Source organism: Triticum aestivum, chromosome 6D (genome assembly GCF_018294505.1).
Source record: "Triticum aestivum cultivar Chinese Spring chromosome 6D, IWGSC CS RefSeq v2.1, whole genome shotgun sequence".
NCBI lineage: Eukaryota > Viridiplantae > Streptophyta > Magnoliopsida > Poales > Poaceae > Triticum > Triticum aestivum.
This window is the reverse complement of record NC_057811.1, coordinates 479932517-479958856: the sequence shown is the minus strand read 5'-3', so window position 1 is coordinate 479958856 and position 26340 is coordinate 479932517. Positions and strand designations below refer to the sequence as shown.

The 26340-nt window shown below is 45.9% G+C and overlaps 1 protein-coding gene across 1 annotated transcript; it reads left to right on the top strand.

The window, feature by feature from the left end:
- Positions 1-16484: 16484 nt before the first annotated feature.
- Positions 16485-18534, top strand: LOC123142161 (flavonoid O-methyltransferase-like protein Os11g0303600). Its single transcript, XM_044561166.1, has 2 exons — positions 16485-17319; positions 17931-18534. The coding sequence occupies exons 1-2, from the start codon at positions 16519-16521 to the stop codon at positions 18225-18227; spliced, it is 1098 nt and encodes a 365-aa protein (XP_044417101.1). The 5' UTR covers positions 16485-16518; the 3' UTR covers positions 18228-18534.
- Positions 18535-26340: the final 7806 nt, after the last annotated feature.

The following is a 26340-nucleotide window of genomic DNA, read 5'->3' as shown; positions in this document are numbered from 1 at the left end:
TATAGTCACCCAGTTACGTTGTGACGTTTGGCACACCCAAAGCACTCCTACGGTATCCGGGAGTTGCACGATCTCATGGTCTAAGGAAAAGATACTTGACATTGGAAAAGCTCTAGCAAACGAAACTACACGATCTTTTATGCTATGCTTAAGTTGGGTCTTGTCCATCACATCATTCTCCTAATGATGTGATCCCGTTATCAATGACATCCTATGTCCATAGTCAGGAAACCATGACTATCTGTTGATCAACGAGCTAGTCAACTAGAGGCTTACTAGGGACAGGTTGTGGTCTATGTATTCACACATGTATTACGATTTCCGGAGAATACAATTATAGCATGAATAAAAGACTATTATCATGAACACAGAAATATAATAATAACCATTTATTATTGCCTCTAGGGCATATTTCCAACAGTCTCCCACTTGCACTAGAGTCAATAATCTAGTTACATTGTGATGAATCGAACACCCATTGCGTCCTGGTGTTGATCATGTTTTGCCCTAGGGAGAGGTTTAGTCAACGGATCTGCTACATTCAGGTCCGTGTGTACTTTACAAATATCTATGTCTCCATTTTGAACACTTTCACGAATGGAGTTGAAGCGACGCTTGATATGCCTGGTCTTCCTGTGAAACCTGGGCTCCTTCGCAAGGGCAATAGCTCCAGTGTTGTCACATAAGAGAGTCATTGGGCCCGACGCATTGGGAATCACCCCTAGGTCGGTAATGAACTCCTTCATCCAGACTGCTTCCTGTGCTGCCTCCGAGGCTACCATGTATTCCGCTTCACATGTAGATCCCGCCACGACGCTTTGCTTGCAACTGCACCAGCTTACTGCTCCTCTATTCAAAATATACACGTATCCGGTCTGTGACTTCGAGTCATCCGGATCTGTGTCGAAGCTAGCGTCGACGTAACCCTTTACGACGAGCTCTTCGTCACCTCCATAGACGAGAAACATATCCTTAGTCCTCTTCAGGTACTTCAGGATATTCTTGACCGCTGTCCAGTGTTCCTTGCCGGGATTACTTTGGTACCTTCCTACCAAACTTACGGCAAGGTTTACATCAGGTCTGGTACACAGCATGGCATACATAATAGACCCTATGGCCGAGGCATAGGGGATGACACTCATCTCTTCTATATCTTCTGCCGTGGTCGGGCATTGAGCCGTGCTCAATTGCACACCTTGCAATACAGGCAAGAACCCCTTCTTGGACTGATCCATACTAAACTTCTTCAATATCTTGTCAAGGTATGTACTCTGTGAAAGACCAATGAGGCGTCTTGATCTATCTCTATAGATCTTGACGCCTAATATATAAGCAGCTTCTCCAAGGTCCTTCATTGAAAAACATTTATTCAAATAGGCCTTTATACTTTCCAAGAATTCTATATCATTTCCCATCAATAATATGTCATCCACATATAATATGAGAAATGCTACAGAGCTCCCACTCACTTTTTTGTAAACACAGGCTTCTCCATAAGTCTGTGTAAACCCAAACGCTTTGATCATCTCATCAAAGCGAATGTTCCAACTCCGAGATGCTTGCACCAGCCCATAGATTGAGCGCTGGAGCTTGCATACTTTGTCAGCATTCTTAGGATCGACAAAACCTTCCGGCTGCATCATATACAACTCTTCCTTAAGGAAGCCGTTAAGGAATGCCGTTTTGACGTCCATCTGCCATATCTCATAATCATAGTATGCAGCAATTGCTAACATGATTCGGACGGACTTCAGCTTCGCTACGGGTGAGAAAGTCTCATCGTAGTCAACCCCTTGAACTTGTCGATAACCCTTAGCGACAAGTCGAGCTTTGTAGATGGTCACATTACCATCTGCGTCCGTCTTCTTCTTAAAGATCCATTTGTTTTCTATGGCTCGCCGCTCATCGGGCAAGTCAGTCAAAGTCCATACTTTGTTTTCATACATGGATTCTATCTCGGATTTCATGGCTTCTAGCCATTTGTCGGAATCCGGGCCCTCTATCGCTTCTTCATAGTTCGAAGGTTCACCGTTGTCTAACAACATGATTTCCAGGACAGGGTTGCCGTACCACTCTGGTGCGGAACGTGTCCTTGTGGACCTACGAAGTTCAGTAACTTGATCCGAAGCTTCATGATCATCATCATTAACTTCCTCCCCAGTCGGTGTAGGCACCACAGGAACATTTTCCCGCGCTGCGCTACTTTCCGGTTCGGAAGGGGTGACTATCACCTCATCAAGTTCCACTTTCCTCCCACTCAATTCTTTCGAGAGAAACTCCTTCTCCAGAAAGGACCCGTTCTTGGCAACGAAGATCTTGCCTTCGGATCTGAGGTAGAAGGTATACCCAATAGTTTCCTTAGGGTATCCTATGAAGACGCATTTTTCCGACTTGGGTTCGAGCTTTTCAGGTTGAAGTGGCCCGGACCGACCTTACACGTACGCTTACGTGAGACAGGTTCCACCGACTGACATGCACTAGTTGCATAAGGTGGCTAGCGGGTGTCTGTCTCTCCTACTTTAGTCGGAACGGATTCGATGAAAAGGGTCCTTATGAAGGGTAAATAGAAATTGGCAAATCACGTTGTGGTCATACGTAGGTAAGAAAACGTTCTTGCTAGAAACCTACAAACCACGTAAAAACTTGCAACAACAATTAGAGGACGTCTAACTTGTTTTTGCAACAAGTGCTATGTGATGTGATATGGCCAGAAGATGTGATGAATGATATATGTGATGTATGAGATTGATCATATTCTTGTAATAGGAATCACGACTTGCATGTCGATGAGTATGACAACCGGCAGGAGCCATAGGAGTTGTCTTTATTATTTTGCATGACCTGCGTGTCATTGAATAACGCCATGTAAATTACTTTACTTTGTTGCTAAACGCGTTAGCCATAGAAGTAGAAGTAATCGTTGGCGTGACGACTTCATGAAGACACAATGATGGAGATCATGATGATGGAGATCATGGTGTCATGCTGGTGACGAAGATGATCATGGTGCCCCGAAGATGGAGATCAAAGGAGCATAATGATATTGGCCATATCATGTCACTATTTGATTGCATGTGATGTTTATCATGTTTTTGCATCTTATTTGCTTAGAACGACGGTAGTAAGTAAGATGATCCCTTATAATAATTTCAAGAAAGTGTTCACCCTAACTGTGCACCGTTGCGAAGGTTCGTTGTTTCGAAGCACCACGTGATGATCGGGTGTGATAGATTCTAACGTTCGAATACAACGGGTGTTGACGAGCCTAGCATGTACAGACATGGCCTCGGAACACACGCAATACACTTAGGTTGACTTGACGAGCCTAGCATGTACAGACATGGCCTCGGAACACAGAGGACCGAAAGGTCGAGCATGAGTCGTATAGAAGATACGATCAACATGGAGATGTTCACCGATCTTGACTAGTCCGTCTCACGTGATGATCGGACACGGCCTAGTTAAACTCGGATCATGTTTCACTTAGAGGACGAGAGGGATGTCTATCTGAGTGGGAGTTCATTAAATAATTTGATTAGATGAACTCAATTATCATGAACTTAGTCTAAAATCTTTACACTATGTCTTGTAGATCAAATGGCCAACGTTGTCCTCAATTTCAACGCGTTCCTAGAGAAACCAAGCTGAAAGATGATGGCAGCAACTATACGGACTGGGTCCGGAACCTGAGGATCATCCTCATAGTAGCCAAGAAAGATTATGTCTTAGAAGCACCGCTAGGTGATGCACCAATCCCACAGAACCAAGACGTTATGAACGCTTGGCAGCAGCGTGCTGATGATTACTCCCTCGTTCAGTGCGGCATGCTTTACAGCCTAGAACCGGGTCTCCAAAAGCGTTTTGAGAAACATGGAGCATATGAGATGTTCGAGGAGCTGAAATTGGTTTTCCAAGCTCATGCCCGGGTCGAGAGATATGAAGTCTCCGACAAGTTCTTCAGCTGTAAAATGGAGGAGAATAGTTCTGTTAGTGAGCACATACTCAGAATGTCTGGGTTGCACAACCGCTTGACTCAGCTGGGAGTTAATCTCCCGGATGACGCGGTCATTGACAGAATCCTTCAGTCGCTTCCACCAAGCTTCAAGAGCTTTGTGATGAACTACAATATGCAAGGGATGGAAAAGACCATTCCTGAGGTATATTCAATGCTGAAATCAGCTGAGGTAGAGATCAGAAAAGAACATCAAGTGTTGATGGTGAATAAAACCACTAAGTTCAAGAAGGGCAAGGGTAAGAAGAACTTCAAGAAGGACGGCAAGGGAGTTGCCGCGCCCGGTAAACCAGTTACTGGGAAGAAGTCAAAGAATGGATCCAAGCCCGAGACTGAGTGCTTTTATTGCAAGGGAAGTGGTCACTGGAAGCGGAACTACCCCAAATACTTAGCGGACAAGAAGAAGGCCGGCAACACCAAAGGTATATGTGATATACAAGTTATTGATGTGTACCTTACCAGTACTCGTAGTAGCTCCTGGGTATTTGATACCGGTGCGGTTGCTCATATTTGTAACTCAAAACAGGAACTATGGAATAAACGGAGACTGGCGAAGGACGAGGTGACGATGCGCGTCGGGAATGGTTCCAAGGTCGATGTGATCGCCGTCGGCACGCTACCTCTGCATCTACCCACGGGATTAGTTTTAAACCTCAATAATTGTTATTTAGTGCCAGCTTTGAGCATGAACATTGTATCTGGATCTCGTTTAATTCGAGATGGCTACTCATTTAAATCCGAGAATAATGGTTGTTCTATTTATTTGAGAGATATGTTTTATGGTCATGCCCCGCTGGTCAATGGTTTATTTTTGATGAATCTCGAACGTGATGTTACACATGTTCATAGTGTGAATACCAAAAGATGTAAAGTTGATAACGATAGTCCCACATACTTGTGGCACTGCCGCCTTGGTCACATTGGTGTCAAGCGCATGAAGAAGCTCCATGCAGATGGACTTTTGGAGTCTCTTGATTACGAATCATTTGACACATGCGAACCATGCCTCATGGGTAAGATGACCAAGACTCCGTTCTCCGGAACAATGGAGCGAGCAACCAACTTATTGGAAATCATACATACCGATGTGTGTGGTCCAATGAGTGTTGAGGCTCGCGGAGGATATCGGTATGTTCTCACTCTCACTGATGATTTAAGTAGATATGGATATGTCTACCTGATGAAACACAAGTCTGAAACCTTTGAAAAGTTCAAAGAATTTCAGAGTGAGGTTGAGAATCAACGTGACAGGAGAATAAAATTCCTACGATCATATCGTGGTGGAGAATATTTAAGTCACGAGTTTGGTGCACACTTAAGGAAATGTGGAATAGTTTCACAACTCACGCCGCCTGGAACACCTCAGAGAAATGGTGTGTCCGAACGTCGTAATCGCACTCTATTGGATATGGTGCGATCTATGATGTCTCTTACCGATTTACCGCTCTCATTTTGGGGCTATGCTTTAGAGACTGCCGCATTCACTTTAAATAGGGCTCCGTCTAAATCCGTTGAGACGACACCGTATGAATTATGGTTTGGGAAGAAACCTAAGCTATCGTTTCTAAAAGTTTGGGGATGCGATGCTTATGTCAAGAAACTTCAACCTGAAAAGCTCGAACCCAAGTCGGAAAAATGCGTCTTCATAGGATACCCTAAGGAAACTATTGGGTATACCTTCTACCTCAGATCCGAAGGCAAGATCTTCGTTGCCAAGAACGGGTCCTTTCTAGAGAAGGAGTTTCTCTCGAAAGAATTGAGTGGGAGGAAAGTGGAACTTGATGAGGTGATAGTCACCCCTTCCGAACCGGAAAGTAGCGCAGCGCGGGAAAATGTTCCTATGGTGCCTACACCGACTGGGGAGGAAGTTAATGATGATGATCATGAAGCTTCAGATCAAGTTACTGAACTTCGTAGGTCCACAAGGACACGTTCCGCACCAGAGTGGTACGGCAACCCTGTCCTGGAAATCATGTTGTTAGACAACGGTGAACCTTCGAACTATGAAGAAGCGATGGCGGGCCCGGATTCCGACAAATGGCTAGAAGCCATGAAATCCAAGATAGAATCCATGTATGAAAACAAAGTATGGACTTTGACTGACTTGCCCGATGAGCGGCGAGCCATAGAAAACAAATGGATCTTTAAGAAGAAGACGGACGCAGATGGTAATGTGACCATCTACAAAGCTCGACTTGTCGCTAAGGGTTATCGACAAGTTCAAGGGGTTGACTACGATGAGACTTTCTCACCCGTAGCGAAGCTGAAGTCCGTCCGAATCATGTTAGCAATTGCTGCATACTATGATTATGAGATATGGCAGATGGACGTCAAAACGGCATTCCTTAACGGCTTCCTTAAGGAAGAGTTGTATATGATGCAGCCGGAAGGTTTTGTCGATCCTAAGAATGCTGACAAAGTATGCAAGCTCCAGCGCTCAATCTATGGGCTGGTGCAAGCATCTCGGAGTTGGAACATTCGCTTTGATGAGATGATCAAAGCGTTTGGGTTTACACAGACTTATGGAGAAGCCTGTGTTTACAAAAAAGTGAGTGGGAGCTCTGTAGCATTTCTCATATTATATGTGGATGACATATTATTGATGGGAAATGATATAGAATTCTTGGAAAGTATAAAGGCCTATTTGAATAAATGTTTTTCAATGAAGGACCTTGGAGAAGCTGCTTATATATTAGGCGTCAAGATCTATAGAGATAGATCAAGACGCCTCATTGGTCTTTCACAGAGTACATACCTTGACAAGATATTGAAGAAGTTTAGTATGGATCAGTCCAAGAAGGGGTTCTTGCCTGTATTGCAAGGTGTGCAATTGAGCACGGCTCAATGCCCGACCACGGCAGAAGATATAGAAGAGATGAGTGTCATCCCCTATGCCTCGGCCATAGGGTCTATTATGTATGCCATGCTGTGTACCAGACCTGATGTAAACCTTGCCGTAAGTTTGGTAGGAAGGTACCAAAGTAATCCCGGCAAGGAACACTGGACAGCGGTCAAGAATATCCTGAAGTACCTGAAGAGGACTAAGGATATGTTTCTCGTCTATGGAGGTGACGAAGAGCTCGTCGTAAAGGGTTACGTCGACGCTAGCTTCGACACAGATCCGGATGACTCGAAGTCACAGACCGGATACGTGTATATTTTGAATAGAGGAGCAGTAAGCTGGTGCAGTTGCAAGCAAAGCGTCGTGGCGGGATCTACATGTGAAGCGGAATACATGGCAGCCTCGGAGGCAGCACAGGAAGCAGTCTGGATGAAGGAGTTCATTACCGACCTAGGGGTGATTCCCAATGCGACGGGCCCAATGACTCTCTTATGTGACAACACTGGAGCTATTGCCCTTGCAAAGGAGCCCAGGTTTCACAGGAAGACCAGGCATATCAAGCGTCGCTTCAACTCCATTCGTGAAAGTGTTCAAAATGGAGACATAGATATTTGTAAAGTACACACGGACCTGAATGTAGCAGATCCGTTGACTAAACCTCTCCCTAGGGCAAAACATGATCAACACCAGGACGCAATGGGTGTTCGATTCATCACAATGTAACTAGATTATTGACTCTAGTGCAAGTGGGAGACTGTTGGAAATATGCCCTAGAGGCAATAATAAATGGTTATTATTATATTTCTGTGTTCATGATAATAGTCTTTTATTCATGCTATAATTGTATTGTCCGGAAATCGTAATACATGTGTGAATACATAGACCACAACCTGTCCCTAGTAAGCCTCTAGTTGACTAGCTCGTTGATCAACAGATAGTCATGGTTTCCTGACTATGGACATAGGATGTCACTGATAACGGGATCACACCATTAGGAGAATGATGTGATGGACAAGACCCAACCTAAGCATAGCATAAAAGATCGTGTAGTTTCGTTTGCTAGAGCTTTTCCAATGTCAAGTATCTTTTCCTTAGACCATGAGATCGTGCAACTCCCGGATACCGTAGGAGTGCTTTGGGTGTGCCAAACGTCACAATGTAACTGGGTGACTATAAAGGTGCATTACGGGTATCTCCGAAAGTGTCTGTTGGGTTGGCACGGATCGAGACTGGGATTTGTCACTCCGTGTAAACGGAGAGGTATCTCTGGGCCCACTCGGTAATGCATCATCATAATGAGCTCAATGTGACTAAGGCGTTAGTCACGGGATCATGCATTGCGGTACGAGTAAAGAGACTTGCCGGTAACGAGATTGAACTAGGTATTGGGATACCGACGATCGAATCTCGGGCAAGTAACATACCGATTGACAAAGGGAATTGCATACGGGATTGATTGAATCCTCGACACCGTGGTTCATCCGATGAGATCATCGTGGAACATGTGGGAGCCAACATGGGTATCCAGATCCCGCTGTTGGTTATTGACCGGAGAGGCGTCTCGGTCATGTCTGCATGTCTCCCGAACCCGTAGGGTCTACACACTTAAGGTTCGGTGACGCTAGGGTTGTAGAGATATATGTATGCGGAAACCCGAAAGTTGTTCGGAGTCCCGGATGAGATCCCGGACGTCACGAGAGGTTCCGGAATGGTCCGGAGGTGAAGAATTATATATAGGAAGTCCAGTTTCGGCCACCGGGAAAGTTTCGGGGGTTACCGGTATTGTACCGGGACCACCGGAAGGGTCCCGGGGGTCCACCGGGTGGGGCCTGTTGGGAATCGTAGCATAATTTAAAATTTTCCTACGCTCACCAAGATGCATCTATGGAGTCTACTAGCAACGAGGGGAAAGGAGTGGATCTACATACCCTTGTAGATCGCGAGCGGAAGCGTTCCAATGAACGTGGATGACGGAGTCGTACTCGCCGTGATCCAAATCACCGATGACCGAGTGTCGAACGGACGGCACCTCCGCGTTCAACACACGTACGGTGCAGCGACGTCTCCTCCTTCTTGATCCAGCAAGGGGGAAGGAGAGGTTGATGGAGATCCAACAGCACGACGGCGTGGTGGTGGATGTAGCGGGTCTCCGGCAGGGCTTCGCCGAGCTTCTGCGAGAGAGAGAGAGGTGTTGCAGGGGAGGAGGGAGGCGCCCAAGGCTTAGATCTTGCTGCCCTCCCTTCCCCCCACTATATATAGGGCCAAGGGAGAGGGGGGGCGCAGCCTTGCCCCTTCCTTCAGGGAAGGGTGCGGCCAGGGGGAGTCCTTCCCCCCCAAGGCACCTCGGAGGTGCCTTCCCCCTTTAGGACTCTCCCTTCTTTCTTATCTCTTGCGCATGGGCCTCTTGGGGCTGGTGCCCTTGGCCCATATAGGCCAAGGCGCACCCCTTACAGCCCATGTGGCCCCCCGGGGCTGGTGGACCCCCGGACCCCTTTCGGCACTCCCGGTACAATACCGATAAAGCGCGAAACTTTTCCGGCGACCAAAATAAGACTTCCCATATATAAATCTTTACCTCCGGACCATTCCGGAACCTCTCGTGACGTCCGGGATCTCATCCGGGACTCCGAACAACTTTCAGGTTTCCGCATACATATATCTCTACAACCCTAGCGTCACCGGACCTTAAGTGTGTAGACCCTACGGGTTCGGGAGACATGCAGACATGACCGAGACGCCTCTCCGGTCAATAACCAACAGCGGGATCTGGATACCCATGTTGGCTCCCACATGTTCCACGATGATATCATCGGATGAACCACGGTGTCGAGGATTCAATCAATCCGTATGCAATTCCCTTTGTCAATCGGTATGTTACTTGCCCGAGATTCGATCGTCGGTATCCCAATACCTTGTTCAATCTCGTTACCGGCAAGTCTCTTTACTCATACCGCAATGCATGATCCCGTGACTAACGCCTTAGTCACATTGAGCTCATTATGATGATGCATTACCGAGTGGGCCCAGAGATACCTCTCCGTTTACACGGAGTGACAAATCCCAGTCTCGATCCGTGCCAACCCAACAGACACTTTCGGAGATACCCGTAATGCACCTTTATAGTCACCCAGTTACGTTGTGACGTTTGGCACACCCAAAGCACTCCTACGGTATCCGGGAGTTGCACGATCTCATGGTCTAAGGAAAAGATACTTGACATTGGAAAAGCTCTAGCAAACGAAACTACACGATCTTTTATGCTATGCTTAAGTTGGGTCTTGTCCATCACATCATTCTCCTAATGATGTGATCCCGTTATCAATGACATCCTATGTCCATAGTCAGGAAACCATGACTATCTGTTGATCAACGAGCTAGTCAACTAGAGGCTTACTAGGGACAGGTTGTGGTCTATGTATTCACACATGTATTACGATTTTCGGACAATACAATTATAGCATGAATAAAAGACTATTATCATGAACACAGAAATATAATAATAACCATTTATTATTGCCTCTAGGGCATATTTCCAACACTCTCATCGTGAAGGACCATGCCCCCTCCAGCATCTCCGGTCGAAGGGACACGAATACCATCTGTGTTGAGCTTAGCCCATTCTGATGGAGGAGGAATCCAGTGTAGCTCTTGCTTGGGCGCTTTGCTTAGGTGTGACACCGGAAGGCCATCATGCACCACCATTTTTCCTTTCTCCATGTCCCCATGAGCGTCTTGTTGGATACAGAGCAAAGAAGTGATGTACCCATGGAGGAAGTGGTGTGATTCTTTTGTTGGGGGTGGCGCCTTGTCATGTGTGATCTCATTACGCACGAATCAAACTCTCCACAAAGGTCATAAGGACAACCATACACGCGGTCTCCTCCGACAAAGGATCAAGGGTAGAAAACAGCCACTCCGGACTATAATGGCTACAATTAATGAACAAAAGCAACTATGGATACAATGAATGAAGGAACTTGCTGCCAAGCGCCCCAGGCTATGGCCAGTGTTGCCTCAGGCCTGGTTACGCCCCTGTTCATGACAACAACATGGCAAGTGTTTCCAACATCTTAGTCGTGCGGGGATGCTAGATCTGGAGTTTGACGGCGTGTTGCTCCGGTCAGATTCGTTCAACTGCAATGGCTTCGCCTTTGATGAGCCACCTTGGAGGCCTGCAAAGTTGCATATCAGTGATGGAGCCGCGTCGATCTAGGGTGAGGAGGTGAACCGTCATTTTTTTTCTTTTGGTGGATGTTGTGGTGGTGCTGGAGACAGGTGACGGGCATTGATGTCAAGCTCAAGGGATTCTTCGGTCTTGGTTGTATTTCTCTTTCTTGACTGGGTTCCTTTGTGTAAAGACTTGTGTTCTGCTGTATTTTCAGTTTTGTCATATCGGTGCTTACATGGCTTATATTATGTTTTTATGATTTATAAATGATACATGTATTACCATAAATAAAAAAAGTTGAGCGTACAGTGTAAGTCGATCGAGCATGCATCCAACGTACGTGCACTGGACATGCATGGGGCGCAGAGTGTAAATGTTTCTCCTTCTAGCACCCTCCCTCGCTCCCTCCCTCTGGTGCGATATCAAAATAGTCTAGCTAAGAAAGACGGATCCTTTGAGATGGATGGATCCATGTATAACATGCATGATCATATCATTGGGTCGTATATATTTTAGTTGTGGAGCACGTACGTAGCTGGTATGCACGTACATAGCTGGTACATATACACGTATACATACATGACAGCAACCTCCAAGCATGCCATGCATGCATGGCGCGTACGTGGTCGCAGCTGGCCTGGTCGCTCACCGCGCGCCGCAGCTAGCTCCGGCAGCTCGACGTTGATTCCGTCCGGCTCCAGCGGACACTGGTCGAAAAAAGCCCTTTAGTCCCGGTTCGCAACAGCCTTTAGTCCCGGCTATGCAACCGGGACTAAATATGCGCGACTAAAGACCCCCTTTAGTCGCGCCTCTTACGGACCGCGACTAAAGGCTTGAGTCCCGGTTTTTGTGGCTGGCCGGGACTAAAGGCCCGTCCACGTGGGCGCCCGTGGTCCGTCGGGGCGGAGGACCTTTAGTCCCGGTTCTCGTGGCCAACCGGGACTAAAGGACTCCTCCGCAGGTTTAGGGTTTTAGCCCCCCTAAACCTGGTTTCTTTTTAGTTTGGAGTGTTTTATTTCTTTTATATTATATTTTGTGTTTTATTTTAATTTTGATAAAGTTTCAGTACACATATTTTACGCTACTATATACATGCATATGAAATTTTAAACAAGAAGAATTCAAGAGGAATATATAATATATATTCAATCTCGGGTGACCATGTACAACTTCGAACAAGTTTCCATACATAATTAGGATGGATGACCATATACAACTTCGTACAAGTTTCAATCTCGGGTATGCATATAAATTTCTTCGTCCTCGGTATAGTGTTCTCCTTTAGGATTGATGACTTCCCTCATGAAAAATCCTGCTAATTCTTATTGAATTGGTCGGAAGCGAGCTTCTGGACTAAGCCTCCTCCGCAAGTTATCCGTCGCGTTCCGCACGCTATCTGATGCCTTCCGCTCAGTGGTGTGTCTCCGGATGTTCTCACAAACATAGTATCCACATAGATTGGTCCCCGGTGGCTGCTTATCCACATTAACTAACCTTCTGAAATCTAGCTCATGTTTGAATTCACCGACAATTTCTTCTGAGAACCGTCTCCAAACCCTACAGGGCAAAGAAAATTAAATGAATAAGGGAGTTATTAGTTACTTGATATTAGGAAATGAACGAAAGAGACCGATCGATATAGAGCTCAAATGATTGAAAATAATTACTTTTGCAGCATTTTTCTCATGTCGGCCCAACGCTTTGGATCCGAATCCATAGAGTCCATGATTAGAACTCTGGAGGTGTGAAGTTCAATATTTAGCAGAATCCAGTGGAACCTGCGGACACGTTACATGCACAGTCATGCATAACTCATCGATTAGACATACCATGCATGGAGTAAACAAAAGAGAATGGGCACAAGAGAGAAACACTCACCCAAAATGGTAGGGAAATAGAATATGACTTTTGAGTTGATGCTTTCTAAGAAACTTGTACAGGTCTTTCTCCACGTCTTCGGGGTGATGTTGTAACACATGTCCATTAACGATATGTGGGTCAATGAACCCAACATCATGGATGTTTCTTATTTTGCATTCCCAAATCTTCAATCTGCATAATAGCGTACGCAACAATATAGTTAGGACAATATATATATATAGTGCAGGCAATGAAGAACGAGATGAGGTAGAAATAAATCACTTACAGAACGTAGCAACTCAGCATAGATTTGTCGAGGTCGCGCAGATTGAACAGCTGGAACAATTCACTCATATGAACTTCTACAGAGTACCGTTTGGTGTGATGCTCATCTGTAACATCCGCATAAACATATTCTTTGTCGGCCCATGTTATGAATTGCTTGTACCAACGTAGCAGATTTCGCATTTGTGGTGGTAGACTCTTTTCCCGCGCAGGCTCGACGAGAGGCCCATTCCGCACATATTGTAATGCTATCTCACATACTGGCGCATCCTCAAGGCCTAAGAAGGCACGAAGAGTCAAACCCATTTCGGACGCTTGTTTCATGGCACCCGCTACAGTCAATCCAAGTGCTGCCGCGGCTGCTATGATCTCGGGGTCCTCTTCCGGACCGGCTTTCACTATGAGCGGGGGGGTCGATTGTTTCTTCTGCATCCCGAGCTGGTCAACTTGTTTCCCGCTTTTTTTACTTTCTTCTTTCTCCTCCTTCAATATTTTTGCTTGCCTACGAAGTTCATGTCCATAGTCGTCAGGCATATTCAGCTCGGCTTGGGACGGTGTCGTCAAAAAATCCTTAGCCCACTTCTTTTGCTTCTCAGTGAATACTTGCTTGGGCTCAGGCTCTTTTTTCGCCTTCATATCCGCCTTCCATTTCTCATAATCAGCAGACGCGGCCAATTTGGTTTCAGCTTCACTAAGTTCCCCAGGCCTTGGGAGGAGAGGCTTCAGTGATGGCTCCGGTACCCTTGTGGTCTTAGGTACATAAGGGTCCGGGTTAATAGTCCAGGAGCGGGTTTCCTTGCTGTCCGCCTGCTTCTGCTTCTTCGCCGGAGGTGGATTGGGGGGCGTCGTACCCGCCGGAGGAGGATTGGGGAGCGTCGTGCCCGCCGGAGGTTGTGGATCGGGGAACGGCGTCGAATGGCGTGAAGGAGGCGTATGGAAGCCTCTTTTTCTACCAGTGGGAACAAGTAGCTAGCTAGCTAGGCCTTCTTTGCCTTGGTCCTCATTGTCGCACGCATCCTCCATTCCCTGCCACCGCTCGCCGTGGTCTTGGGCTGGGACGTACGGCGCGCACGTAACGTATGTAGGAGTAGGCGTTGGACGGTGGCATGGCATATACTATATGGCGCCGTGCATGCTCGTCGGCAGGGCAGGGAAGATGGCCACTCTTGGACCTCACGATCAGTTGCGGTGTGGTCCAAAGAGATAACCTTGATCAGCTGCATGCTTCCTCAGCGCCGGCCGGTGTCCCGGCAGGCCGGCACACAGCAGCAGACTAGAGACGATCGAGAGAGCAAAACCCGACCGTCCGGCGAGCTCGTCGTTCATGCCTGGGGCGGGTCGTCGATCGGGAGAAGAAGATCCGGGAACGACTTGGAGAAAAGACGAAAGATGTGGCCTTTCAAAGGTTTTGTCGATCAGATGAAGACGAAGATGGAGACGAAGATGAGGCGAGAGCCGAGAGGAGCTCGTCGGTGGATGGCAGGCATGCAGAGCCTCGTCGACGACGTTGGAGCGCCATGCAGCTCTGAATGTTTGGCACGACACGACACTCAAAGGCGCCGCCCAAAGAGGTCACCTTTATCTGTCGTAGCCTGGCGTACGTGGCCACTCACCGCATGCAGCTCCGGCCTTGTCCTTGGTGCTGCGCGCGCATGATAGCAACGGACTCCCAAGCATGCCATTCATGTCGCACCCAAGGCTTATCGCGCCGCATATATACAGCTCCGGCAGCTCCACGTAGATCCATCGATCCTCACCAACAACTAGCCAGCAGGCCTTCTTCTCCTTGGTCATCGCCGTCCGTCCGTCCGTCGCGGGCAGTCTCCATTATACAAATTACCACCGCTAGCTGCACGGGCTCGCAGGCGTCTTTGATGACGCCGTACGTACTCCCTCCGTTCAAAAAAGCTTGTCCCTTAAATGAATGTATCTAGCAAGTTAGTGCTAGATACATCCATTTGAGAGACAAGCTTAGGACAAGCTTTTTCAGACCGAGAAAATACATGCATTGCTCTTGGACCTCATCTACGGCTTGGTTGTAGCCGGAGTTGGGTTGGGAGACAAAGCCTTGTCTGTCTTGGTGGCAGCCGGAGTTGGGGAAGAAGGCAGGGATTCTCTCTTGGATCTTGACGGGTTAGAAAAGAGAAAAAAGTTGGGGACGGAGGGCACGGCGTAGTCGGTGAAGGAAGAGTGAAAAGCAATCGTGGCGGCGAGGTATGTACGTACGATTCCCGGCCGGCTGACGGCGAGCGTAGTGCCGAGCGTAGCGTACGTGAAAACGTTAGTAAACTCGGTCTTTTATCGATTTGATTCGAATCCACGAATGGAACGCGTGTACGGTCTGTCTGTTTGTCTCAGACAATCTTGGATCGTGTCACATAGGTCCCCATGACGTCCATGTGTGTCAGACACCTTGTATATGTAATAACACTCCAAAAGTGTTCTATAATTTTATGTCGGCTTGTTTGCCATTTTTAACTTTTTTTCTCTGCTTATTGGATTTTCTTCTATTTTTGCGCGTGGTTGTTATGGTCAGATTGGGAAGGACCCAAACTCGAAAGACAAATATGAAGAAGAAGCGCCGACATTCATCCGAGCGGCGCACCAACAAGGACTAAGAAAACCCTAACCTAATTAAACTACTAATCAAGCGAAGGCACTGGGATTCCCCTTCCCGCCACTGGTCGTTGGAGTGGCAGACAGAGGGGAGGCGAATCGACGGGCTCGCCGGTGAAGTCTGGAGTGGAGAGTTTGCCCTAGCCGCCTAGTTGTAGGGGAGGAAAACGAGAAGACACTTTTTATTTTCTACTGCGATGGCCTAACGTTAAAACTCGATTTCGATCCACCCGTCCGGCCGGCCGCGGAGCAACGTGAAAGGAAGGAAGGTCCTTTCCTTTCCTTTCGATCAAGGACGGTGTAGCGTAGCGTGGATTCGGCTTACCTGCTCTCTTTTCATGCTTTCATCCGTGCTTTCATCTTATCCGTGCTTTAATCAAATCAAGTCACGTATGTAGGAGCACGGATGGGCGCACACGCACGGAGTAGACAAGTCTCGTCCGCGTAGCGTACGTGAAAACGTTAGTAGTAAACTCGGTCTTTTATCGATTCGATTCGAATCCTCTGTTTCCAGCCGTAGCGAGCAGTCTTGAGTATTCTTTCTGCGCTCTATCGATACGCTACCCCGGCCCGTCGATAGCGATATAGTGTCGTGGTCGTCACCCTCGAGTTCCACGAGAAATGACAGCAAACACATTGCGCTCCTATATTATATGAGTGTCCTCCCTCCCCTCTCTGCAGATCCAAGTGCACTACACGTACAGCACTAGCACTGAGAGATAGAGATCGTCGGCAATGGCAGGCCAGGCCGAGAAGGTGTTCGTCCCCACCGACGACGAGCTGCTCCAGGCGCAGTCCGACCTGTGGCGCCACAGCCTCTGCTACCTCACGCCCATGTCGCTCCGCTGCGCCGTCGACCTCGGCGTCCCCACGGCCATCCACCGCCTCGGCGGCGCCGCGTCCCCGTCCGAACTCGTCGCCGCCCTGTCCCTGCCCGCGTCCAAGCTGCCGTTCCTCGCCCGCCTGCTCCGCCAGCTCGCCACGGCCGGCGTCTTCAGCTCCACCGACGCCGGAACGTACCGCCTCAACCCGCTCTCCTACCTCCTGGTGGACGGCGTCCGCATCGACGGCGACGCCAGCCAGACGGCCCTCGTGCGCGCCGTGGCCTCGCGCTACTACATGGAGGCGGCCATGGGGCTGGCGGACTGGTTCAGGAAGGACTTCGATGGAGCCGTCCCCTCGCCGTTCGAGGACGTGCATGGCGCGGCCCTCTTCGAGGAGAGCATGGCGCTCCTGGACCCGGAGATGGACCAGCTGATCCACGACGCCCTGGCTGCTCATGACCACTTGGGGATCGGCCCCGTGCTCCGGCAGTGCCGTGAGCTGTTCGATGGGCTTGAGTCTCTCACTGACTGCGGCGGTGGCGATGGGACTACCGCGAGGTCCATCGTCGAGGCCTACCCTCACATCACGTGCACTGTGCTGGACCTTCCAAAGGTCATGGACAAAGTTCTTCCCGCTCAAGAAGGAGCAGTTAAGTATGTTTCCGGTGACCTGTTCCACGTTGTCCCACCTGCTCAAGCCGTGTTGCTCAAGGTATATATGAATGTTGCACATTCCATAATTTTTTTCCAGGTGAAATATTAAGGGTGTGGTTAGGTCTCAGTCGATTCAGACTTAAAGTCTCAGTCAAGTAATATAGTACTTGCTCCGTTTCATAATGTAGTGCCTATAAATTTTTATAAAGTCAAACTTTACAAACTTTGACCAAGTTTATAAAGAAAACTATTTATATTTACAATGTCAAATATATAAAATATGAAAATACATCTTACGATGAATCTAATAATATATGTTTGGCATTCTAAATGTAAATGTTTTTCTCAATAAACTTGGTCAAAGTTTGTAAGGTCTGACTTTTCCAAAATCTATAGGCACTACATTATGGACTATATAGAAGTAAAAAAATTAAAAGAAATTTTGTATACGAATCTCCATGCAAGATCAAATGAATATAACATGGATTGATACATAACAAAGTCTTAGTCCACTAAGACTTAGCAAAATTGAAATATTAAAGCAATGATTAATTAGTTTTCATTTCTGAAATAATAACAGCTTAAATTAATAAAAATCCTTTCATATTTTCATCCTAGTCAGGCTTGATTAACCTTAAACTACTAGTTTATCCATGCATGGTAATGTAGCTTGTACTGCACTTCTGGAGCGACGAGGATTGCGTCAAGATCCTGGCACAATGCAAGAAGGCCGTTCCTCCCCGAGATGTAGGAGGAAAAGTCATCATCATAGACATTGTGCTTGGATCGGTTTCAGGGCCAATGTTGGAAACCCAGCACCTCATGGATATGGTCATGCTAGTGGTGACAAGAGGCCGACAGCGGGACGAGAAGGACTGGAGTGAGATCTTCATCAAGGCAGGGTTCAGTGGCTATAAGATTGTCAAGAAGCTAGGAGCACGAGCTGTCATTGAGGTCTATCCATAAGGTTCTGCTCGCAAAGTAAGATTACATATGTTGTGGATTGTTGTGTGCTCGCTCTAAGGATGCATAAATAAAGGAGCGCCTTGTCACTTTCCAAAGAGAAGTCCTGGGCAGATCATACAATAGCAAGGCGATTATGTCTTGTTACCTTATGATACCCGTGGAACTTTCTTTTCGAAAAAATAGTATCCACTTAGAGTGCTTTTCATATGCAACTACAGTGATTTTCATATATGTACCGTGTACAATATCATATACTATAAGATAAGATCAGACCTTGTACTTGTTATTGAAACCTTGTATTATTGACTATATGGTCCAAAAATATTGAGAAAATTTGATTTCTTGCCCTCTTTAGAGGCCTCTAGTGGTCTCTTTGTGGCTTGGAATGAAGCTGTGTTTTCTGGAGAACCTTTATTTCAGAATGAATTTTCTATATCCATCGGGTTCACCTCAATACACTTAGGTGAGTCTTGGATTCTAACCAATACATATGGACCCTATCATGCTCAAAACTAACCACTTACATTGACTGATTCCAAAATGTGCATATGCCAAATGATCAGGATTGGTTCGTGGAAGGAGATTTCAATTATGTCAGATACCCTAAGAACAAAAATAGAAAAGGCGGTAATGCACACGACATGTTTGCTTTCAATGAATTAATCAATTCCCTTGCTCTTGTTAAAATTGCCCTTAGAGGCATAATGCTTACTTAGAGCAATATGCAAAGTGATCCTCTCTTGGAAAAGCTTGACTCAGTATTCTCCTATGAATCCTAGACTATCAATTATCCAAACACTATAGCTATTCCTCAGGCCAGGCCTTTTTGACCACATCCCTTGTTTCATTTGGATTGGTACATCTATTCTTGAGTCCTCTATTGTATGGTTTGAAATTTACTGGCTGCAACCCCCAGACTTTACCGACACTTTTAAGAAAATTTGGAACCAACAAATTCATGAACATGATAGTTCCAAAAGAGTAACTGCAAATGTTAAAAGACCAAGAAAAGGTTTAAAACTTTGTTCCGAAAATATTTCTAATCTCTCTAGCACTATCAAAGATACCAACTCAATGATTTGATTCTATGACACTATTGAAGAATTTAGAAATCTTGCAATTCATGAGTGGAACAAATAGACAAATCCTCCAAAACCATTTCCTTTAGCTTCTCTCACACCAACAAATATACTGGAAGCACAGAGACATTATTATATGGGCACAACTGGGGGAAGCAAACTAAAACAAAATCATGCAAAGGCATCAACTATTAAGAAATTATCATGTTGCTATTAAGAGATAAGCAGAGGCATTGAGCACTTTGAACATCATGCCAAGGCTGCTTTCCTTGGTAGATCTTTCAAGCAAAGACTTGGCTATATTGTCCCAACTTTCAACCTTCCGAATTTGGATTCCTTGCTTACGAGAAATGATGGTCTACATTTTTAGAGCAATCTTTCACTGAAGAGGAAATTGATAAAGCATTCAGGAATTTTCCCTCTCATGAATACCCAGGCCTAGATGGTTTAAATTCTGATTTTGTAAAAGCTTGTTGGGAGACTATTGCCTCTGATTTCTCTTCATTGTTTGAGGAGTTTTACCATGGTTCAATCAATATTTAGAGCATTAACTCTTCCTTCATTACTCTGATTCAAAAATGGGTCTGCAATTTAGGATAATGATTTTAGACCTATTTCCTTTCTAAATTGCTCCATCAAGATGATAACCAAGCTTTTGGCAAACATGCTCCAAAAATTTATTCTTAAATTAGTGCATTCCAATCAATATGTTTTTCTAATGTCATGCAAGTGCACGCTGTATAGTTGTAGCCATTTTGAAGTAATAGTCTCGATCGGACAGAGAACTTAAGAAACGGTCTTTTGCCTCCAATAGAGGTTTATCGGAAAGTGCATGCAAATTATTTTAAATCCCAATCAAAGCGGTGTGAAAGTGAAAATATTGCAAGAGTGTGTGAACAAGAATTAAGGTGCACTAAAAGGATAACAAAAAAAGGAGAGTAATAAAATGATGGAAACTGCAGGAGGGCTAAAGGCATTCACAGGGAGTCTGGATTCACTACTAATATTTATGTTACCAAATTATGCGAAAACACAATTATTCTTCGTTCAAATATATAATCCTCGTTATATGTTTATTGTGTGTGCGGAATCAAATAATGTCGTTACATGCATACAATCGTAGCTTTGTATCACACAAAATAGTGATCTAACTATTTATGACAATCATCATGTCACATTGTGACTGCCATGTCCCTTTTTACATTAAATCGGAAAATACAAGTATAGCAAGGTAGTATTTGTTCAAGAAATAACATATACTATTATGGTGTATTTGGATCTTGATGCCTCGTGTAATCTTCACATGTCACAGTAGGGAACAAAATTGCTTGTGCACCTTCCTACATACTCTCAGTATGGTGGCTTAATTTGGATCATGTTGATTGCTCGTGCATATGTATCACGGGTTTGGATCGATAGGCCCAACCAACAATATAAACATGCATGTGTTTGATAATTAAATGTCGATATAATATTCCACGTGACCAATTCAACAGTTTGATTTGCAGATGGCTCGCATTTTTCGATAAAAGGCGACTTTGTTATCTCAAAATATAGCATCAAACGGATACAAAGCATTATGAGTAACACCCGGACTCTGCATAACTAGGACGCACACAGTCAAATCCAGAAGTCTGACAAAAATTCATGAAATAAAACCGACAAATCAGCAACAGTAGAGTCCTATAGACCGACACTATGCCCATGTCGAAGGGGGTGGTGGATCGATCCGTAGGTTACGCTGCCACCCATGTTGGAAAAAAACTTCGTAACCACCTGCTCCAATCGAGTACACACCACCATGAACAACGGTTGGTACTCCAGCCATTTTAGCATACACCACGTATGTAGCGAGTGCGTATACCAAAAAATAACGTACAGAGGAGCAGCATTTTTTCATTAAAAACTAAATCATTTCTACATAAACAAAGCGACCAAATTAAGGCATACGCTCTCACCCTTATTAGCGTCTTGAACCTATTTGTCGTGAGATCTTGGAAAGGGTGCATTTGCTCGCTTGCTTATCTCCTTCAAGAAACTGCCTTACTCGAATATTTCAGGCTACATGTAAGTTGTGCCCTTGTTATTTCTACACACTTCACATTAAAACATGTCAACAATTGTTTACCTTTCTATGTTTTTTTAATTTAGCCAGCTTATCCATGCAGGGGCTTTCCAAGCTTAAGGAGCCTAGTGAGCTCACCATGACATGGCCCGAGGATTTGACGTTTCCAAGGCCTACAATATCGAAATCAACGGGTCTAGTGGGGAATCGGAACTGATGGAGCTCCTATACTTTTTGCTGAGAAGGGCGCCCATGCTTAAGTGGTTGCAACTCAATGTAGTTGTTTTAGGCCAAAGCCGTGGACTGAACTCAAGAGGCAAGACAAGCACTGGTAGAAAAAAGCCCTTTAGTCCCGGTTCGCAATAGCCTTTAGTCCCGGCTGTGCAACCGGGACTAAATATGCGCGACTAAAGACCCCCCCTTTTAGTCGCGCCTCTTACGGACCGTGACTAAAGGCTTTAGTCCCGGTTCTTGTGGCTGACCGGGACTAAAGGCCCGTCCACGTGGGCGCCAGTGGTCCGTCGGGGCGGAGGACCTTTAGTCCCGGTTCTCGTGGCCAACCGGGACTAAAGGCCTCCTCCGCAGGTTTAGGGTTTTAGCCCCCCTAAACCTGATTTCTTTTTAGTTTGGAGTGTTTTATTTCTTTTATATTTTATTTTGTGTTTTATTTTAATTTTGATGAAGTTTCAGTACACATATTCTACGCTACTATATACATGTATATGAAATTTCAAACAAGAAGAATTCAAGAGGAATATATAATATATATTCAATCTCGGGTGACCATATACAACTTCGAACAAGTTTCCATACACAATTAGGATGGATGACCATATACAACTTCGAACAAGTTTCAATCTCGGGTATGCATATAAATTTCTTTGTCCTCGGTATAGTGTTCTCCTTTAGGATTGATGACTTCCCTCATGAAAAATCCTGCTAATTCTTATTGAATTGGTCGGAAGCGAGCTTCTGGACTAAGCCTCCTCCGCAAGTTATCCGTCGCGTTCCGCACGCTATCCGATGCCTTCCGCTCAGAGGTGTGTCTCCGGATGTTCTCACAAACATAGTATCCACATAGATTGGTCCCCGGTGGCTGCTTATCCACATTAACTAACCTTCTGAAATCTAGCTCATGTTTGAATTCACCGACAATTTCTTCTGAGAACCGTCTCCAAACCCTACAGGGCAAAGAAAATTAAATATACAAGGGAGTTATTAGTTACTTGATATTAGGAAATGAACGAAAGAGACCGATCGATATAGAGCTCAAATGATTGAAAATAATTACTTTTGCAGCATTTTTCTCATGTCGGCCCAACGCTTTGGATCCGAATCCATAGAGTCCATGATTAGAACTCTGGAGGTGTGAAGTTCAATATTTAGCAGAATCCAGTGAAACCTGCGGACACGTTACATGCACAGTCATGCATAACTCATCGATTAGACATACCATGCATGGAGTAAACAAAAGAGAATGGGCACAAGAGAGAAACACTCACCCAAAATGGTAAGGAAATAGAATATGACTTTTGAGTTGATGCTTTCTAAGAAACTTGTACAAGTCTTTCTCCACGTCTTCGGGGTGATGTTGTAACACATGTCCATTAACGATATGTGGGTCAATGAACCCAACATCATGGATGTTTCTTATTTTGCATTCCCAAATCTTCAATCTGCATAATAGCGTACGCAACAATATAGTTAGGACAATATATATATATAGTGCAGGCAATGAAGAACGAGATGAGGTAGAAATAAATCACTTACAGAACGTAGCAACTCAGCATAGATTTGTCGAGGTCGCGCAGATTGAACAGCTGGAACAATTCACTCATATGAACTTCTACAGAGTACCGTTTGGTGTGATGCTCAACTGTAACATCCGCATAAACATATTCTTTGTCGGCCCATGTTATGAATTGCTTGTACCAACGTAGCAGATTTCGCATTTGTGGTGGTAGACTCTTTTCCCGCGCAGGCTCGACGAGAGGCCCATTCCGCACATATTGTAATGCTATCTCACATACTGGCGCATCCTCAAGGCCTAAGAAGGCACGAAGAGTCAAACCCATCTCGGACGCTTGTTTCATGGCACTCGCTACAGTCAATCCAAGTGCTGCCGCAGCTGCTATGATCTCGGGGTCCTCTTCCGGACCGGCTTTCACTATGAGCGGGGGGATCGATTGTTTCTTCTGCATCCCGAGCTGGTCAACTTGTTTCCCGCTTTTTTTACTTTCTTCTTTCTCCTCCTTCAATATTTTTGCTTGCCTACGAAGTTCATGTCCATAGTCGTCAGGCATATTCAGCTCGGCTTGGGACGGTGTCGTCAAAAAATCCTTAGCCCACTTCTTTTGCTTCTCAGTGAATACTTGCTTGGGCTCAGGCTCTTTTTTCGCCTTCATATCCGCCTTCCATTTCTCATAATCAGCAGACGCGGCCAATTTGGTTTCAGCTTCACTAAGTTCCCCAGGCCTTGGGAGGAGAGGCTTCAGTGATGGCTCCGGTACCCTTGTGGTCTTAGGTACATAAGGGTCTGGGTTAATAGTCCAGGAGCGGGTTTCCTTGCTGTCCGCCTGCTTCTGCTTCTTCGCCGGAGGTGGATTGGGGGGCGTCGTACCCGCCGGAGGAGGATTGGGGGGCGTCGTACCCGCCGGAGGTTGTGGATCGGGGGACGGCGTCGAATGGCGTGAAGGAGGTGTAGGTGAACCACCACGACCACCACCACCGCCACCACCGCCACCACCACCACCACCACCATCGGAGGGGGGTGGACTTGCTAGCCTTGGCGCCTCGCCTGGAAACACTATGTACTTCTTTTTCCATAGAATGAACTGGCGCTTGACATCTCCAAGTCTTCTCTCCCCTTCGGATGTAGGTTTGTCAATCTCCAGGTCCTCAAACCCTTGGACTATGTCTTCCACCGTGACACGAGCATAGCCATATGCAATGGGGTTGTTGTGGTGGAGTGCTCCAGGTGTACAGGGTAAAGCACTGCCGCTAGCTACCTTCGTGGAAACGTTCCCCACGGGATAATGCAGATCACATTCTTTCATCTCCTTTACATCATCCACGGGGTAATGAGGCTCCGGTGCACGAATCTCGATCATCGGTGCACTAGCACCAGGCGGGGCATCCGTGGAAGCCACGCTGCTTCTCCGCTCTGGCTTCCGCGATCCGCTTCATGATCTTCATGCGGCCCTGCAGCCGATTTTTCTTTTACTAGTTCATGCACGGTCTGCTTCAACTCATGGAGTTCCGATGCAAACTTCTTCATAAGATCTGCATCCCGGTCCGTCTTTCTCTTACGGCTTCTGTAACAGTACGGGTCATTGTCCTGGGAAAACCCTACTTTCCACGGAACTTTGCCTTTGCCTCGTACACGTCCTCCGTGTTCATCATTCCCGAGGGCTGTTGTCAGTGCGTCTTTCTCTCTGTTGAACTTGATCAAGCCCTCTTGAGCTTGGGTCATTGCGTCAATAAGGGCTTGGGTGGGAGCAAACTGTCTCTGCCGGTGAACACACACCCCTGTCTCCGGGTCTAGCGATCCCCCATGCCCGTACCACCAGCTTTTGGCCCTTGGGTCCCATCCCTCTGTACCTAGAGGGATTCCTCGCACCCTCAGGTCCTCCTCCATCTTCTGCCACCTAGGCTCCGAAAGGCGGTATCCTCTTGGCCCCATAATATGATGGAACTTTTTCTTACTCGCATTATCCTTATTTTTTCGATATTTCCTTGAAATGCTCCGATTGCTTTTGCCTCACAAATTCTGGCCAATCATCTTTCAGTTTCTCATGTTGTCCATTGAAATCCGGAGTCTTGCCCTTGTTGACATAGTCACGGGTTAAATTTTTCTTGAAGTTCCGGAATGCTTCGCCCATCTTCTGAAGAGCGAACTCTTTAACTAGCCTCCTCCTCTGACGTCCACCCGGAACCTCGTTACCGAATTCATCGACTTTGTTGTATTCCGGAGGTAGAATGAAATGTTCCATAAGCTTTCTCCAGCAATCCTTTTTCGTTCTCTTGTCGACAAAACTGAAACCAAGACGTGCCTTCTTTGGCTCCTTCCATTCCTGGACGGTGATCGGGACGTTGTCTCTAACAACGACTCCACATTGGTTGATAAACTTTGAGGTGTGTTGTAGGGGCTTGCCGGTTTCACTGACAAACTCAATGGCATATGTTTCTCCTGTTTTCATCGCCTTGGATTTGCCACGCTTTGTCGTACTCGATCCGGAGGGCTAAAAAAAGAAAGAGAGTCGCGCGCGTTAATACATATGTATTCACATTTCAGTAATTTGTATCACGAGACGCTCAATGTATATATATACCTCGCCGGAGGTGGTTGCTACTTGCAATTCGAGATCGTCGTTTGTTGACGGTTGACCTCCGTCGACAATGTCCGTTCCTTCACCTTCTTGATTATCGACAATCTCTGTTCCACCGCCAAGGTTCAGAAAAGAAGAGACTACATCCTCTTGTTGCTCATATTCTGAGCCCGGCACATAAGGAATCTCGTTGTTGATGATGCCCATTAAATAACGTTCAGCCTCCGGATCCCTAAGCGGCTTGGCTCTATCGTCCGCCATATGTCACTCCTGCATGTAGTAAAAATTCTTTAAGTAGAATTAAAAAATAAGATTAAGGGGACATAGAGGAGGAGGAATTAAAAAATAAGATTATTGAGCACTGCCAAGTATTTTGTTTTGTTTTCTTTGTTTTTCTTTTTGGTTTTCATTTGGTTTCTTTCTTCTTCCTTTTTTCTTCTTTTTTTCTTCTTCTTCCTTTCTTCTTCCTCTTTCTTCTTTCTTTCTTCTTCTTCCTTTTTCTTTCTTCTTTCTTTCTTCTTCTTCCTTTCTTCTTCCTTTCTTCTTATTTTTTTTTCTTCCTTTTTCTTTCTTCTTTCATTTGGTTTTCATTTGGTTTTCATTTTTTTCTTCTTCCTTTTTCTTTCTTCATTTTTTTCTTC